At 38.5% G+C, this 15,464-nt stretch overlaps 1 protein-coding gene across 4 annotated transcripts; it reads left to right on the top strand.

Annotated features, from left to right (window-relative positions):
- Positions 1–14: 14 nt before the first annotated feature.
- Positions 15–13,941, top strand: med1l (mediator complex subunit 1-like). 4 transcript variants are annotated; one of them, XM_077224996.1, is made up of 17 exons: positions 15–206; positions 587–717; positions 3,032–3,107; positions 3,206–3,260; positions 6,028–6,160; positions 7,300–7,328; positions 7,420–7,491; positions 7,572–7,646; positions 7,730–7,806; positions 7,886–7,951; positions 8,584–8,695; positions 10,664–10,788; positions 10,867–10,970; positions 11,186–11,384; positions 11,503–11,600; positions 12,484–12,581; positions 13,551–13,941. In XM_077224996.1, the coding sequence occupies exons 1-17, from the start codon at positions 185–187 to the stop codon at positions 13,858–13,860; spliced, it is 1,782 nt and encodes a 593-aa protein (XP_077081111.1). In that variant the 5' UTR covers positions 15–184; the 3' UTR covers positions 13,861–13,941. The 4 variants fall into 4 exon arrangements, with proteins under 4 accessions (XP_077081111.1, XP_077081112.1, XP_077081110.1 ...); XM_077224997.1 differs by having other exon boundaries at positions 16–206; positions 617–717; positions 11,503–11,604; positions 12,479–12,581; XM_077224995.1 differs by having other exon boundaries at positions 16–206; positions 11,503–11,604; positions 12,479–12,581.
- The last annotated feature ends 1,523 nt before the right edge of the window (positions 13,942–15,464 follow it).

Here is a 15,464-nt window from a genome sequence, read left to right as displayed (position 1 = left end):
AGAATCACGTTGCGCGCCGCTGATTAGAGTCTCGCGCGGGAACTTAATTTGCAGAGACTAGTTGAAAGTCTTTTTGAAGTTTAAACGTTTATGTTAATACTTTCCTCGACGATATGTGTTGTTAATCTTGAGATAAATCTATTGAACAGCAGTCTAAACGTAAGTAACAAGTGTCTTGGCCGAAATGGAGTCAAAGAGCGAACGCGGTAAAGTGAAATCTCATAATTCTTTTTGAAAAAATAAACAAACAAAAAAAACATTAAACCAGCATAAATTGCCTTGCTGGTCATAGTTGGTTTAATAAGCTGCTCTAAATTATTTAGTCTACTGTCTAAGCTGGTCTTCAGATGGCAAGTGTCCAAACCTATGGTCCAAACCCCAACAAGATTAAAGAGTTTAGTCTTATGATTCTGGGCGGATCTTGGGCTTTGTTGTAAATAGTTATACACATAAAATGTTTAATAAATAAAGAATACAAAAATAAAATACAAAAAAAACAACAACTGAAAGACCAGAAAACTAACGGCTTTGGCAAGTTTAAGAGTTTTTTATTATTATAAAATATACAACAACAATTCTGAGACAGTTGTTCACTGCTGGTCTGTCACCTTCATAGCTTCTGCAAGTATGAAGACCAAAACTTTAATGTCTGCCTTGAAGTCCAAATATGCTGATAAATCTTGGAATGAGACCATGCAACTGGTCCGAAGATGCATGGTAAGAAATCTGCCTTTGAGAAATACTACTCCCAAAAAATACAATTCTGTAAATTATTCACTATTGTGTCATTTCTATGGAAGCTTGTTTCTCTCACATAATAATGATTTAAAAAAAGGAAAGTAGGCTAATTGTGACTTTTTAACTCAAGTTATAAAGTCAGAATTGCGATTTATAAAGTCAGAATCGAAGATATAAACTCACAATTGTGAGTTGTGAGATATAGGCTTAAACTCTCAATTCTGACTTTTTTTCTTGCAATTCTGACTTTTTTTCTTAGAAATGCATGATATAAACTCACAATTGCATGTTATAAAGTAAAAAAAGGTCAGATTTGTGAGATTTAAACGCGCAATTCTGAGAGAAAAAAATTAATTGCAAGAAAAAAAGTCGCAATTGCCTTTCTTATTTTTTATTCTGTCATGGAAACAAGCTTCCGTACATTTAAAGGTTGTATCAGCGATTGTGGGTGACGTCACTTCTGTTTGTGTTTGAAGCGAGATCCCAAACAAACCAAGTTAGCTCGCCGCTCCCTCCCGTTTCGCTTACGTTAGCTAGGTGTCACTTATGTCACACACAGTTCACATCCAAAAAAGTCAGCACTAGCAGCTACTCACCTGTCCAGAAGAAACAGTGCAACCTCGGCATCCGATTTAAAAATATTCAGTTCTTTAGGTTCTCTCCACCTTTCTAAAGTCTTCCCGATAGCGATAACTATTTGTGTCTTTGAATAAACACGATTGTATTCCCTCGCCCTAATCCTCCTCCTCCTCTTGGGGATTGACTCAGGCGTGTTCAATTTCTCTTGTACGTTGATATAATAGATGGTGGCTTCTTCTTCAGCTCCAACTTCGCGTGCAGCCGTGCACGAGCGCAAAACCTTAGAACACCCACCCCCTGTCGGTGATTGGTTGGAAGTTGGAACACTATTTATTTTGGTTTTGGGTGGTTGGTGAACCCAGTTGTTTTTGTCTGCAGATCTCAGAGCCTAGGCTGCCTACAGAGTCGCGTTTTTTTTGACGGCCTGCTTATGGGGCGGGCAGCTACCGGATCGTTAGGAAAGATTAGATGAATGTGATCATTTATGTTTGGGCCTTTTTTGGGCCTGAAATCGCTGATACAACCTTTAATGGTTAGAAAGTCGGACTTGTAGCCCGAAGGTCGTAGGTTCGAGTCTCAGTACCAGCAGTAAATGTAGGTGGGGGAGTGAATGAACAGTGTTCTCTTTCAGGCTACGTTTACACGTGGCCGGCCATTTTCATAAACGGACATTTCTCCCTCTCCGTTTTCTAAAATAACGTTGTGCACACCTGTCAGTTTTCAGAAAAGTGTTTGTTTGCACGAACCCGTGTATATGCCGTCAAGAGCATGTCAAACCTGTAGGTGGCAGTGTAACGAGAAGCTCAAGCCCACGTTAGCCAATCAGAATCCCGAAAACGGCAACAAATCTCTTTCTCTTTTGAACAAAGAGGTTGCGGTTTTGACGCAGGTGCAAGTTCTGTCGCATACTGTGACGTCGGCTGCCTAAAACTCAGTTTTTCTCAGTTTGCATGCAGACGTACAAACGAAGTTTTTCAAAATCTCCACTCTGGCCGGAGTTTTTAGAAAGATTTGTTTTCAGAGGCGAATTCACCGTTTGCATGTAAACAAAGGGAAAACGGGGCCTCACTCTCATTACCCACAACTGAGGTTCCCTTGAGCAAGACACTGAACCCCCCAATCGCTCACCGGGCGCCTCAGCAAAAACGGCTGCCCACTGCTCCGGGTGTGTGTTCATAATGTGTGTGTGTGTGTTCAATACTCACGCTGTGTGTGTGCACTTGGATGGGTGAAATGCAGTGCACAAATTCCAAGTATGGGACACCATACTTGGCTACATGTCACGTAACTTTCTCTAATATATATATATATGTGCATTTTAAAGCAGGATGATATGATATGGAAGAGGTCGAGGTTGGGTCATTTATTGTGCATTAGCCAAATATAGTCCAAACTTGGGTCTCTCAGGCATCACCCTCAGACGTTTGCCATTATGTGTGCGCACAACCTTCCAAATCTATTCCAGATGTGGAGCTTATGACTAATGTGGATTGCCAAAAGAATATGCAAACCGCAGGTCCGTCTCCAGAAAGATGATGAATCTGTGTTTTCTCTGAGCAGCTGTACAGTGCATAATGGTATTAGTTGGTTGGAAAGTCACTGCATGCTACACTTGGGGTTATATATTTGTCTGAAAAGGTCATTCCTCAGGGCTTTTCAACATTTCTCAGTTTTGCTGTGGTGAAACTAGCAGGAGGAATATTTTTCATTGTAGGATAAAACAAAAGGAGACGGGAGAGTTTGTGAGCCGATCACAAAATGTCTTGAGAAGATCAATGAGGCGCTCAACGGTGAGGATGTCCTTGAATTAGACTGATATAGTTCAGTTATTGATTAAAATGTATATTTCTCTTATAGATTCTTGGTTGTTTGTGTGTTTTGTCTGTAGTGTCCTCCTTGACAGGCATGGTGTCCAGGCTAGAGATGATTGCCAAACAAAGAGGGTTTGTACGTTTCCTACATGCCATGGACATATTGCACTCAGATTACATTTTTATGCATTAACATCAGATCATTTGCAGTGGAAAATGTTGCTTACTTAAGCTGCAAATTTGAGGCAGTATTATTGGTGAACTACTAGGGGAGGGCGATGATCCCTAAATTTAATATCACGATCTTATAACAAACAATTGCGATCCACGATCTGAATCGCGATCTTCCAATTTTGAGATGTACTATCGAGAATGTGCAGAGTATTATTAATATAAAATAATATGCCTATGGACTTATCTAAATTAATATCTCTTTTTAAAATAAAGCAGTCCCGCAGTAGACTGCATTTCACATCATTTTACGACAGTCACGTTACATAACTGATGTGGATGTTAAGTTTAGGCTTTTAAGGAGGGGTGAAAGCACACCGCTTTAAAGGAAAGGATGAGGACAATAATCATGTATTCTTGATTATCAAGTTTTCATAATTGTTAGGAGCCCAAATTTAAACCGAAACTAAAATATGATTCATCGTACGGTCCTACTGCTGTTAAACAGCAGGGAACTACACTGCGACCAAAATGGTCGCATATGCGACCTTTTGAAATGCCATTGCGACCCTAATTTTTAATGGGTCGCAAATGTATCACCGTTTGATTATTTTTGTACCTACCTAATGTTTTAGGCAATATGCTATGATTTACTATGAGCATTTATTAAAACAGAAATGTGTATTTTAAGAATACGTTTTATAACGCGCTCTGAGCATTCAACACATCAAGTTGGCTTCGCGGATTCGCGCTTGTTTAACTGAGAGAACGAGCAGAGAGAGTGAAAGCCCCAGTCGCGCGCGCGCTATCTCTCCCTCCCTCGCTCATAATAATGAATTGAGTTGACTGAATATCTTTGAGAATACACGATGGTAAAAGGTCGGAAGACCGAAGTTTTTTTTTTCTGAACTACCACTGGTTGTGAATTGTGCTAAAATAACGTTGCCTCATCTTCTCTGAAAAGCTTTCCACACATTCAGATGGCATAAACCACTCTTTCAATAAACAAAACAAAAAATCTATCTGGTGATGAAATGTTTTCTGTGTTGAGACAAATCTTGTGCGATGTCCTAAACTGCCTGGATAATCACACAACGTGTGCCGTGGTCCGTTAATGACACGTCCGATTCGCGAACTGACTCCTTTGAACCGATTCACTTTAATGAATGGTTAAAATAACAACTGATCTGTCCAACACTGAACTCAAGAGTCATTCTAGAATGATTCATTCTTTCCAAGTAGAGCTATTCAAGTCATCTGGTGAAATTGTTTTTATATCGCAATATATATCGCAGAAAAATCAAATATCGCAATGTCATTTTTTTACCAATATCGTGCAGCACTACTGTAAATTCCGTGGGCCTTCAATTGCAGGACTGTCCAAATTTGTAACTGCGTCAAAACAATTCAAACACGAATCATTGAAGCTTCACAATGACATATTATATTTATTTTACTTTTCCTTAAGAGTTCAGAAGTCTGCCCATCTGTGCCAACCATAGCATGGTGAAATCCAAAAGAAATTAATTTAGCACTTTATTGTGTAGGCTACTGTATTTTCTATTGCAGTAAATCTATCCCAACCATTTTTAAAGAAAACAAGAAGGCATGTGTTTTAAAAGATGGAGAGTAAAATAAAAAGCACATCTGTATGCAATACAGTTTCACTATTGGTCATTATTATCCAGAGCGGCTTACTATATAAATAATCTGTGCGACCAAATCATGTTTTGCGCTAGTAACTGAAAAAGTTAGTAGCGCAAGTGCCACCAGTGGAAAATGTTAGTGTAGTTCCCTGAACAGTTTTTCAAATGCATTACCTTGCATGAAACTCACATGAGTAATTCGGCCTGTCAGCACACAGCCATCTAGTAGGCAGTCATTGCTGTGTTTTAAAGTCCCCCTGTAGTGAAAGACACGTTTTTAATGTTGTTTATATGTCTATGTGGTGTTTTTAATATACTTTAAGACAAACCATGTGTAAATTCATAAGTCGACTGCATTGCTGAGTATTTTCTCCTTAAAACTGCAGTGAACCAAAGACAGTCTCAAAAACACGGTTTGAAATCGCTGGTGTTTCTGACGTCACAAACGACCTTGTAACCAATCAGATCAACGTGTGATCGTCAACGAGTGGATCTCTGAGTGAGTGGAGGCGGGGCTCATTTGCATATTGATAGGACCGCATATACTAAATGAGACAAGGGTGTCGAATTACATTCGATATTTTAAGGCGCGTGGTTTTTTTTCCAAGGAAAAAAAACGTTTAAATATGTCCATCACGTGATCAAAGATGACTTTTAAGGGATAAAATTGACTACGGGGGACTTTAACATTATTACGAGGACATAATAGATCACATTATCTACGATTCGCTTGAAAAGTAGACCTTGGACGTCATCAAGATCGATTACGATTTAAAATCATCAGATCGCCCATCCATATGTACAACCAATGGCAGAAGGAGGGATTATTCTGGGAAACCTGTTTGAATACAGTCATTTCCGCTATACATATATATATCAACGTAGAACATACACTTGTGTTGAATTGATTTTTTGAATTGAAGCTGTTTTTCAGACTGTATCGGCATAATCGTCTTTGTTTGCATGCCTCCCAATGTAATACTGTGTCAATATTTTCTTGGATCACTATCATATTCCATTGCTGTTACTTCCTTAGAAGTATGCTCTTGTCAGTGACGCTGACTAACTCCTGGTGTTTGTAGATTGGGGTCACATTTGAGCCCCACAGAGACGGTGTGCTATCTGACCTCAGACCTGTTTTACATCGAGGTGGTTCTGCTCCCGGGAGGACGAGTGGAAGACGTGCGGACGGCCCATCACGGCGAAACTCCGGTGGTGAGACAGGGCTCCGAAATGTGTTTAATTTATTCTTTTGGTTTATCGTACACTGTAAAAAATTGTGATTTTAACGGTAAAATACCGTAAAAATGCTACAGTGAAAAACTGTGAATTGGTTAACAAATTTTCTGTTCTTTATACGGTGAATAACTGTGATGGATCTTATCGTAGTCACAGAACTACTAGATCTAATCACAGTTTTTGGAAGCGAAAAAGAAAAAGTCATTGTATAATTTACAGTGAAAAAACGTAAATAGACATTCCCACAATTCCCTGCGTGACACTTCACATTTGATGTATTTTTGTTGGAATTACTATGTTTCTTCATAGTTTTTTTAATCAGTTATGTACATAAGGGTTTTATGTTACAATTAATGTTTATTGCATTTTTAAAATTTCATGTGTTACCATGATGGTGTTTAGGGTTTGTGTGAATCACGCTGTGCAGCTTCTAAATGATACTGATATCTTACTTGTGGGATCGCTGTTTGTGATGAGCTTTGATTCATCGTGTGACTCAAAACAGGTATTAATACATCAATAGGTTCTTAAATTAACATTATATCAGATAATGAAATATGCTGTTTTAAGTTAAGTCTGTAAAACCTAAAATGTTGCTTCCATATTTTATACGGTAGATTTCTGGCCACCAGTTTATATACCGTAAATTTAACAGAATTTTTTTTACAGTTTCCCAATGTGCTGTATAGAGATAATAAAATGTAATATCAAAATACAAAGATATCACAATAGCATAACACAACAACAGACAAATATGACTCAACGCCCAGAAGAATTAAAAGATGAGTTTTTAACAATGAAATTCCACAGTTTCGGGGCAGCGATCGAGAAGGCGCGGTCACCGCTAAGTTTTAATCTGGATCCTGGAATCAGAAGTGACTGGGATCTGTCAGATGTATGCCAGTTCACTAAGGAATCAAGATATGTTGGTGCCAAACCATTTTAGGATTTAAAAACAAGCAATAAAAGTTTATATTCTATACAGAAACGGCAACCATTGGAGTGAAGACGAAATCGGTGTAATGTGCGCACGCTTTCGTGTACCTGTCATTAGCCTAGCGGGAGAGATTCTGTGAGCTGCATTCATGTGTTTTTTTATGTTTGTTTGTTTTTAGTCCAGTCCATCACTCCTTCAGTTGTTAAGGTAAATAGAAATGTTCTTTATTTCAAGAGAAACATGTAATAAATATATCCTTTTTAGAGTGGGAGTAAAAATGGTTCTCGTATTCCCACAGGATGAAGAGATTTCAAGAGTTCTCTCTAAAGTTGGATGATCTTGTCTCCTTTTACAACATCCAAGGAGACAGGTATTGCCTTCTGGCATCTGATTAGGAGGTGAGAATTTATACTATTTGTATATTTCTCTGATTATGATGTGTTCTTGCAGTGATGTCAAGGCTAAAATCTACTCCGCTCTTCGGTTCCTGGAAACTGATCTCTTCAAAATATCCCATCTACCAAGGTGAGGGAAACTAGCACCAACACATGTTTCAAGATGAGAGTATCATTGTATAAAGTGATGAACAATGCCTCTTATACTTGTAGATCTTTGAGAGAAAGTGACCTCCACGTTGACCTCATTATGAACGGCAGGATTGGGAACGTCCAGCCGGGCAGGGACGGTACGCGAGGGAAAAACTGTCGGATCAGCATGTTTTATTATAAATATTAAAGCGTACTTTTACTCCATCTTCCTCACAGGGACTCCAATGACAGTCGAGTACTACATAAGTCCATTAGATGTTCTCATGGGGTTGTCGGACACGGGTATTAAAACTTCTAATGCAGCGTTAAATATTATTTATATACTGTTATAGTATTTATTCATTTTTCAAAGTAGCTTACATTTTTAATATTATTAGGGATGCACCAATATGAACATTTTGGCCGATACCGATAATTCTTTATATTTGAAAGCCGATAACCGATGAATCTAAATCCAAATTTTTATGTCATTTTTGAGATTACAAAACAAGTCACCATTAACAGCCATGTCCCAAGCACACAATTATAATGATGTTCTCATTATAATGTTATGTAGCCTATATGACAGACTCGCGTTGCACTTGACTGTATTTTCCTTCTTGAAGTGATTTCAAGCAATTCAAACGCTTAATGGTGAACAATCCGCATCTGAAGGGCCTCAGCTGAAGGAAATAATCCATTATTTATTGGCTTTAATATATAGGGCAAATTTTCTTATTGGGCCGATAACGATAACATTAAAAATGAACATATATCGGCCAATATATCGTGCATCCCTAACTATTATAAAATATCAAGTAGCACAAGTATTAATGTAATGTTTAGATGCAATGCAGAGCATTGAGTCAAGTATGAGTACTCTTATGATCCCGGTGTGTAAGCCTTGTGCTCGTGTGGTGTTGAATTCAATCTAGGTGATGTCAGTAGTGGCCGGATTGCTTTGGTAATGGTGGGAAACAGTGACACCAGCCACAGACTGCAGATCGAGTCGCTGATCTCTTCTCCACCACAGGTCGACTCTCTCGGGTGAGTACTGGAGAGTTTCTCTCAAATCAGAAATGAAACCCGGCAGCACTACAGATCATGTTAATAAGTATTATTAACACAGGTTCAAGTCGAGTCTGCCAAGGAAATGCAATGGTACAGTCATTTACACCTGGTCACTTCATGCGTTTTTTATGATCTGATGTTGACACAAGATTGCAAAACACATATAAATCGAATCTTCAATTCCCACGCAACATGAAAGTTCACATCAACGAAAGCAACATATGGGCTTTTATTTAGACTTAGACTTAGACTTCTCTTTATTAATCCTTTGGGTTGATTCCTGCAAGGAAATAAAAAATTCAAGCAGCAGTTTTAGCAAGGAGGAAGGAGAATAGTAGATAAAAATAAAAAAAGACCATACATTATTTTAAAAAGTGTCAGTGTTGAGTCCAGTGTTAAAGTGATAAAGTGACCAGGTATTAATGTAAGTCCAAGTGTGTATGTATGTGTGTATGTTTGTATCGTCCGTATCGTGTCCTCTACCCTTCTTCGTCCTCCCCCCAAATAAATTCTTTATCAGATAATTTCAAATCAAATCGCATGCGTTTGATTTAGAAGATGAGGTCATGATGAGGCCGAAACCAGCACATCCATGACTATTTAGTTTTACTTAACATTATTTTATTTATCCACTTTATTGATGAGACCTTTTTGAAGCATATTGGTTTACTCATGGCCTTTTTGTGCACTTGAGCTTAACTGAGACTTGAGTTTGTAGATGTTTAAGAGGCTGTCGACCATTCTTTATTGCAATATTTAGGAGTTTAGTTTGATTTTAGAAAATAAACATATCATCTCATGTTACAAATCAATTTTCTTATTTTCACTAGCGTGCCTCTTAGGTGTTGATGACTATTGCATCTTCGAGCCTATGTTCAGTATGATTAAAATATTTAATTCCTGTTAAAATCAGATACTCTAAGACTTTCACTCAAGTCATATTGGAATTGGTGACTTGTAAAGGAGTACCTTTTGCTGTAAGTTATCTGTACTTATTGTTTTCAGGTACTCTTTACAGCTCTGAGTCTGTTAATGAAGATGATTGTGTGTTGCGCGTCAGCTTGCTGAAAAGATACTAAATGGCTTCAACAACAGCAATCCAGTTTCGTTTGGAGGGCATCTCGAACCCCTTTCTGAAGTGGTTTGAGTGATCCAATTTAAATTAAGTCTCAAATGTTTTGGAGGGCATTTAAGCAAGATTTACTAAACCACAAATTAGCATGAAAGTGCAAAACCAAAACAGCTCAGATGGGAGTGTAAAGTTCTGCGTGTTAGAGATGCGCGGAAGGGCTATTATTTCATCCGCAACCGCATCACAAAACTCATCATCCGTCCGCCATCCATCCGCACCAACGTTTTTGACCAATTTTCCCGCCCGCCATCCGCTGATACAAGGCACTGCTGATGACAGCCGCGAGACTAGAAACCGCCCGCCACCCGCCCGAATTTAATTAAAATATTTTTTCCGTCACGTCATCCGCCCGATCTGCGGTTTATCCGCGGAGTCCGTGGCTATAACTGCTAACCGCGCATCTGCGCGTGATCTACTGACGACACGCATATTCAAGAAAACCGATGCAACCGGATCATGGCCAACGCCATCTACCAAGAGCAGCGCAAATTAGTGTCTGCTTATTTTGGGTGGTAAATGGGGCAAATACAAGAAAATTGACTAGCGCAAACCTTAGTAAATCCCCTTGCATGATTCATTTAAATACTCTCCTCCCTTAAATTTTCCATCTGAAAGGGAAACTCCTACAAATTTATATGCAATAATACCAAAAGAGGCTTTGCGATGCAGAAAGCTGTTAGTTAATCTGTTTTTTTCACGATCGGATAGCTAACGGATTTGCATGCAGTGACCAGGTGCCAGTTCCTTTAACTCTAGTTTAGCTCTATAGAGAGAAGAATGAATGGTGCAAGATTTATTTTTCTGTGCTGTAGGTTTCCAGTGTTTCAGCCGCTCACTGACTCCTGCTCAGAATTACTCCCTGCCACCTTTCTTCTCAAACTACAGCCACCGTTACCCATGCTTAGCTCCTTCATAGAGAATATGGGCACAATCACAGGTGCATTATACCCTGAGATCTGTTCTATAAGCAATGCATTGTTTTTGAACAAGTAACCAGTCTCCTAACGTTACTCAGATGGGGTTATGTCTGAGAAAGACCTGCAGATGGAGCCTCTTCCTCAACTTCTCATCAAGCAGAACTCCCAGATCTCCTGGACAGATGGGATTCAGTTTGTTGTGGTATACTTTACATAAACAACTGTTAGCCATGATAACTCTCTTTATTGCATATTCAGAACTGTTGTTTTGTCCATTACTGGCTACTGTTGCAAAGTGTTATTTGCATTGACTTGTACTTGTCATTCTTTGCTGCTAGAAGAGTGTTTATTTTGGGACGGCTTCATTGATTTGCTGTGTTTTATTTTCCTTGGTTGTCGTCTTTTCACATTTCTCAGCCATTGCCTGCCTCTGAGTACCACAGTTATGTGTTCCCCGGGGCCGAATGGGGCCGCGAATCATGGAAAGGAGCCTTAATTCACACAGTCCCCTTCCATCACCCCGGCCACGTTCCTGCCCTACTAAACGTCCTTCGCCATCAGTCGGCCATCAATGTGCTACTCGAAAGCTGTTTCAGAAACCACAACCATCACATAGGTTATTTTTAATGCATCTTATTCATGCATTCAGCTGGTAGTAGACGGCCAACACATTCTCCTAGCCATCTCAGACTCATCTGCGCAATTTACGATTCTCATTTTTTCATATACTGTAGATGCTGGCTTACAGTTTGACCTGAGATGTGAGGTCCTTCCAGAATCAGACCACTGCCTTTCTGTTACATTCAGCCTTGACGGTAGCAGCCACCTGGCTGTTCGTAAGCACCCTTACACACATTGGGCGGTTATTATGAATGATGATGTACAGTGGATTCACTAGGCAAACATTAAGGGAATTCATTGCGTGCTAATTTAACTGTTTTGCATCTATTTTAAAGTCCCCCTGTAGTCAAGAATTTTATCCCTTAACTAATCTTTGATCACCAAAATTACATTAAATTTAAAATAGCTTGAATGTAACTTGATACCCTTGTCTCATTTAATATATGCGGTGCTATGAATATGCAAATGAGCCCCACCTCCACAAAGATCCTACAGTATAATCACACACTCTTCAAAAGAGGGTTTTCGTAGAAGAACCATGTTGGGTTACTCAGAGAACCTTTAATGGATTAGTTCTTAAAGTCCCCCTGTAAATAACTGTATCCCTTAAAACTCATCTTTGATCACCAAAATGACATATTTAAACGTTTTTTCCTTGAAAAAAAATTCTATGTCTTAAAATGCCTTGAATGTAACTCGACACCCTCGCCTCATTTAGTATATGCGGTTTTATGAATATGCAAATAAGCCCCGCCTCCACTCACTCACTCAGCTCAGAGATCCACGCGTTGACGATCACACGTTGATCTGATTGGTTACAAGGTAGTTTGTGACGTCAGAAACACCAGCGATTTCAAACCGCGTTTTTTGAGACTGTCTTTGGTTCACTGCAGTTTTAAGCAGAAAATACTCAGCAATGCTGTCGACTTATGCTTTAAGCCAAACCATGTGAAGATTCATATTAAAAACACCACATAGACACACAAACAACATTAAAAGCTTGACTTTCACCACAGGGGGACTTTAACACATCCTGTGGAAACAATCAGCATGTGTATAGTATTGAACATGTCATGTTTACTGCACTAGTTCAGGTGACGGTGGTGGATTCTCATCAGATGAGCTGCAGACTTCTGATGCCTGATTTTGTGGATCATAAATTGGATGACTACATATCCCGAGTCCTCATGCGGTACGTGCAACATTTTGCTGTTTGCATCAACACTCCACATGCTCACTAATTACGGTGATGTCATTTTGCATTTAGAAACTGTTAAAGCAAATGTGAAAAACTCTGTATTTTTAACCATACTCAATACTTAAAGGGATGGTTCAACCAAAAATTAGAATTGCCATCAGGTACTTGAACAAAAGTATTTGGAACAAGGGCATCTTTGAAATGCAAATTAAGATATTTTTAATGAAACCTGAGAGATTTCTGTCCCTCCATTGAAAGTCCATTTCCACCAAAACATTGATGTTTCAAAAAGTCCATAAGGAAATGCATACGAGTGGAATAGTTTAATACCCATTTCTGATAAGACCCGATCATAGTGTTTTGTGACGAGCAGATTTATTTTAGAATTGTTTGCACGTATATAATCATTGACAAATGCACATATATAGAGCACATCAGAAATGATCAAGTCACCTTTATTTATATAGCGCTTTTAGTTTTAACAATACAGATTGTTTCAAAGCAGCTTTACATTAATAACAGGAAATTAAAGTAACAGATTGTTTTGGCTTTAGCTAGACAATAACTTTATTCTAGAGCTGCTGTAAAGTTAGTTTTTGATTGATTCACTTCGGGTAATGAAGCTAAAACGATTTATTAACAATCTCTTTATTTGTGTTTTGAAGATGAACAAAGTCTTATTGGTTTGATGACAGAATCATTTTTGAATGGGAAACTATTTATTTTCAGCAAAATGAGATTGTTTCCAGAACTCGGCTCTTATTCGAAACATTCTTCACATCCTCCAGACCTGCCATGTTTACTAAATATTTGGGCTAGTTTGATTGCTTTCACCTACATGCACGGGTGTAGTAGTCACAGATTTCATGACGTTTAAAACAAAAAATGTGTTTCAAAGCGAGCCTTGTCCCTAACTACAGCTTATTTTGAATCCTCATTCACCCTCTTTTTGTTTTTTCCCAGATGCATGTCCATCCCCATCACAATGAGGGCCGTACGCAAGAAAGTGTCCAGCCTGACAACCCAACCCGTACCCGTACCTGACCCAGAGCCCAGCACTGCAATGGAGATCACATCAACTCCTCGCTCGAGTGAATCTGCCGTTCAGGAGGAGAGAACGGCTTCTTCTTCTCCAGGCTACTATCTCATGTCTGTTCCTTCCCCAGTGGCTGATAATACTAATACAGATGCAGTTGCTAACCCTTCCCCGTGTGCTTCTCTGGCGGTGTATTCACACTGGGTGACCAGTGGACTTCCAGCTGAGCTCCTATAGTAGGAGGGATTTTTACTAGAGATTATTTTAAGAGTTTTCTATTTTAGACAAATCTTAAATAAAGGTGTAATTTAAAAGTCACCATGAAATCAAAATATACTTTTTTTTTGGAATATTGCAGTATTTATCATAAGTGATTTTTCCATGCACATTATTTTTAATTCCTGTTCCTGGTAATCTTAAATTCCAGCATCTCTTCTCTTCTCTGATGACGAGGGCGGGGCTAGAACCTGTCACTCACATGAGATCAGCCAATAGCAAACCACAACCATCCAATCAGTTCCTGCCAAACATTCTTGTTCCAAATGCCATTGCACTTGGATATACAGTACATCACAACACAGGAGAAAAGAATAAGAGCTTAAAGAATGTGAATTAAGGTCTGAATAAGAAATCAAAGCTGTCCCTGGTCATATTGTTCTACTGGCTGTGTACGGGACACCTGTAGTATTTCAGAAAGGGTCTGAAATAAACACTTGCCAAGCAGAAAATGCAAGTAAAGATTGAGAATTTGAATATGCAATATGTGCTAACCATCTTCTCAAATTTGTCATGAGAATCATTTATAAAATTGCGGTCAAGAAAAGAGTAGCTTTAGGGTCTTTCTGCAGTTTTCTGACAAATTAAAAGCTCTATGGTTTCACATTTGAACATTAAAGAAATGAAGACTTCCATAGATATGGAAGATTATTTCTGCCAGAGAATTTAAAAAAATATTAAGGGTAATATGGCAAATATCTTCTCATTCTTACTACTTTCTGAGTTGTTTGTTTTTTGTGTGTGTTTTTTTCTAGAATTGTGAGGGAAAAGTCACAATTACTTTTTTTTTAATTACGTGACAGAAATAATCTTCAGTAAATATTAGTATTGTAATGTCCAGTAGCCTAATATGTCTCAGTCACTGCTGAGGAAACGCTGGCATATATTTAAGAAAAAGTCATGCATGTTGTTGTTTTTGGTTATTTGACAATGAGTCTGGCCATAAATGAAATCCCCATATTTCAGTTTGTCAGCGATTTTTACTAAATTCAAGTGCACCATTTAGCATATTTTATTTGGGAATTTAGACCTGCAATATTCAGACATGTCTGCTTGTACTTAGTGGTGGTCCCAAATATATCTTAATCCTACTTAAAAATAAATGAAACTAGGCCTATATTAAATAACAAAACATATACCAAGAGCAAAAAAACCCGCCATAAATACATGCAGCTTTAGGGAACATTTTCCGCATGATAATGAGAAGCACATGCACATCCGTAGTTCAATTATTACAGGCACGCAACCAATACAATAAAAAGCATCCTGCTCCAAATGTTACATCTGTAATGAGATTAAAATTCAAGGACATTTGGGAACAAAATGTCTAGTGTCTAATTTTTCTTTATTAACATGAAACGCATAGCGAGTGATGCATGTCAGAGAGCTTCTGCTTGACAAACTCATACTGTAAGTGGTCACATTTGTTTAATATTCTTAAAAGCATTGCATACAGTAACACTTATTACTTTGATAAAGTTTGACAGCTGTATTACTGTATTGCACCATGTTAATATATCTGGGCACAGATTAACTTAAGTACAGTTTGGCAGTAACGTTAGGCT

This window comes from Siphateles boraxobius, unplaced genomic scaffold, assembly GCF_051911475.1.
Source record: "Siphateles boraxobius isolate OS27281-9 unplaced genomic scaffold, OSU_SipBor_1 97, whole genome shotgun sequence".
Taxonomy (NCBI): domain Eukaryota; kingdom Metazoa; phylum Chordata; class Actinopteri; order Cypriniformes; family Leuciscidae; genus Siphateles; species Siphateles boraxobius.
The sequence above is the reverse complement of the archived record's forward strand: the minus strand, read 5'-3'. Positions and strand labels throughout refer to the sequence as shown.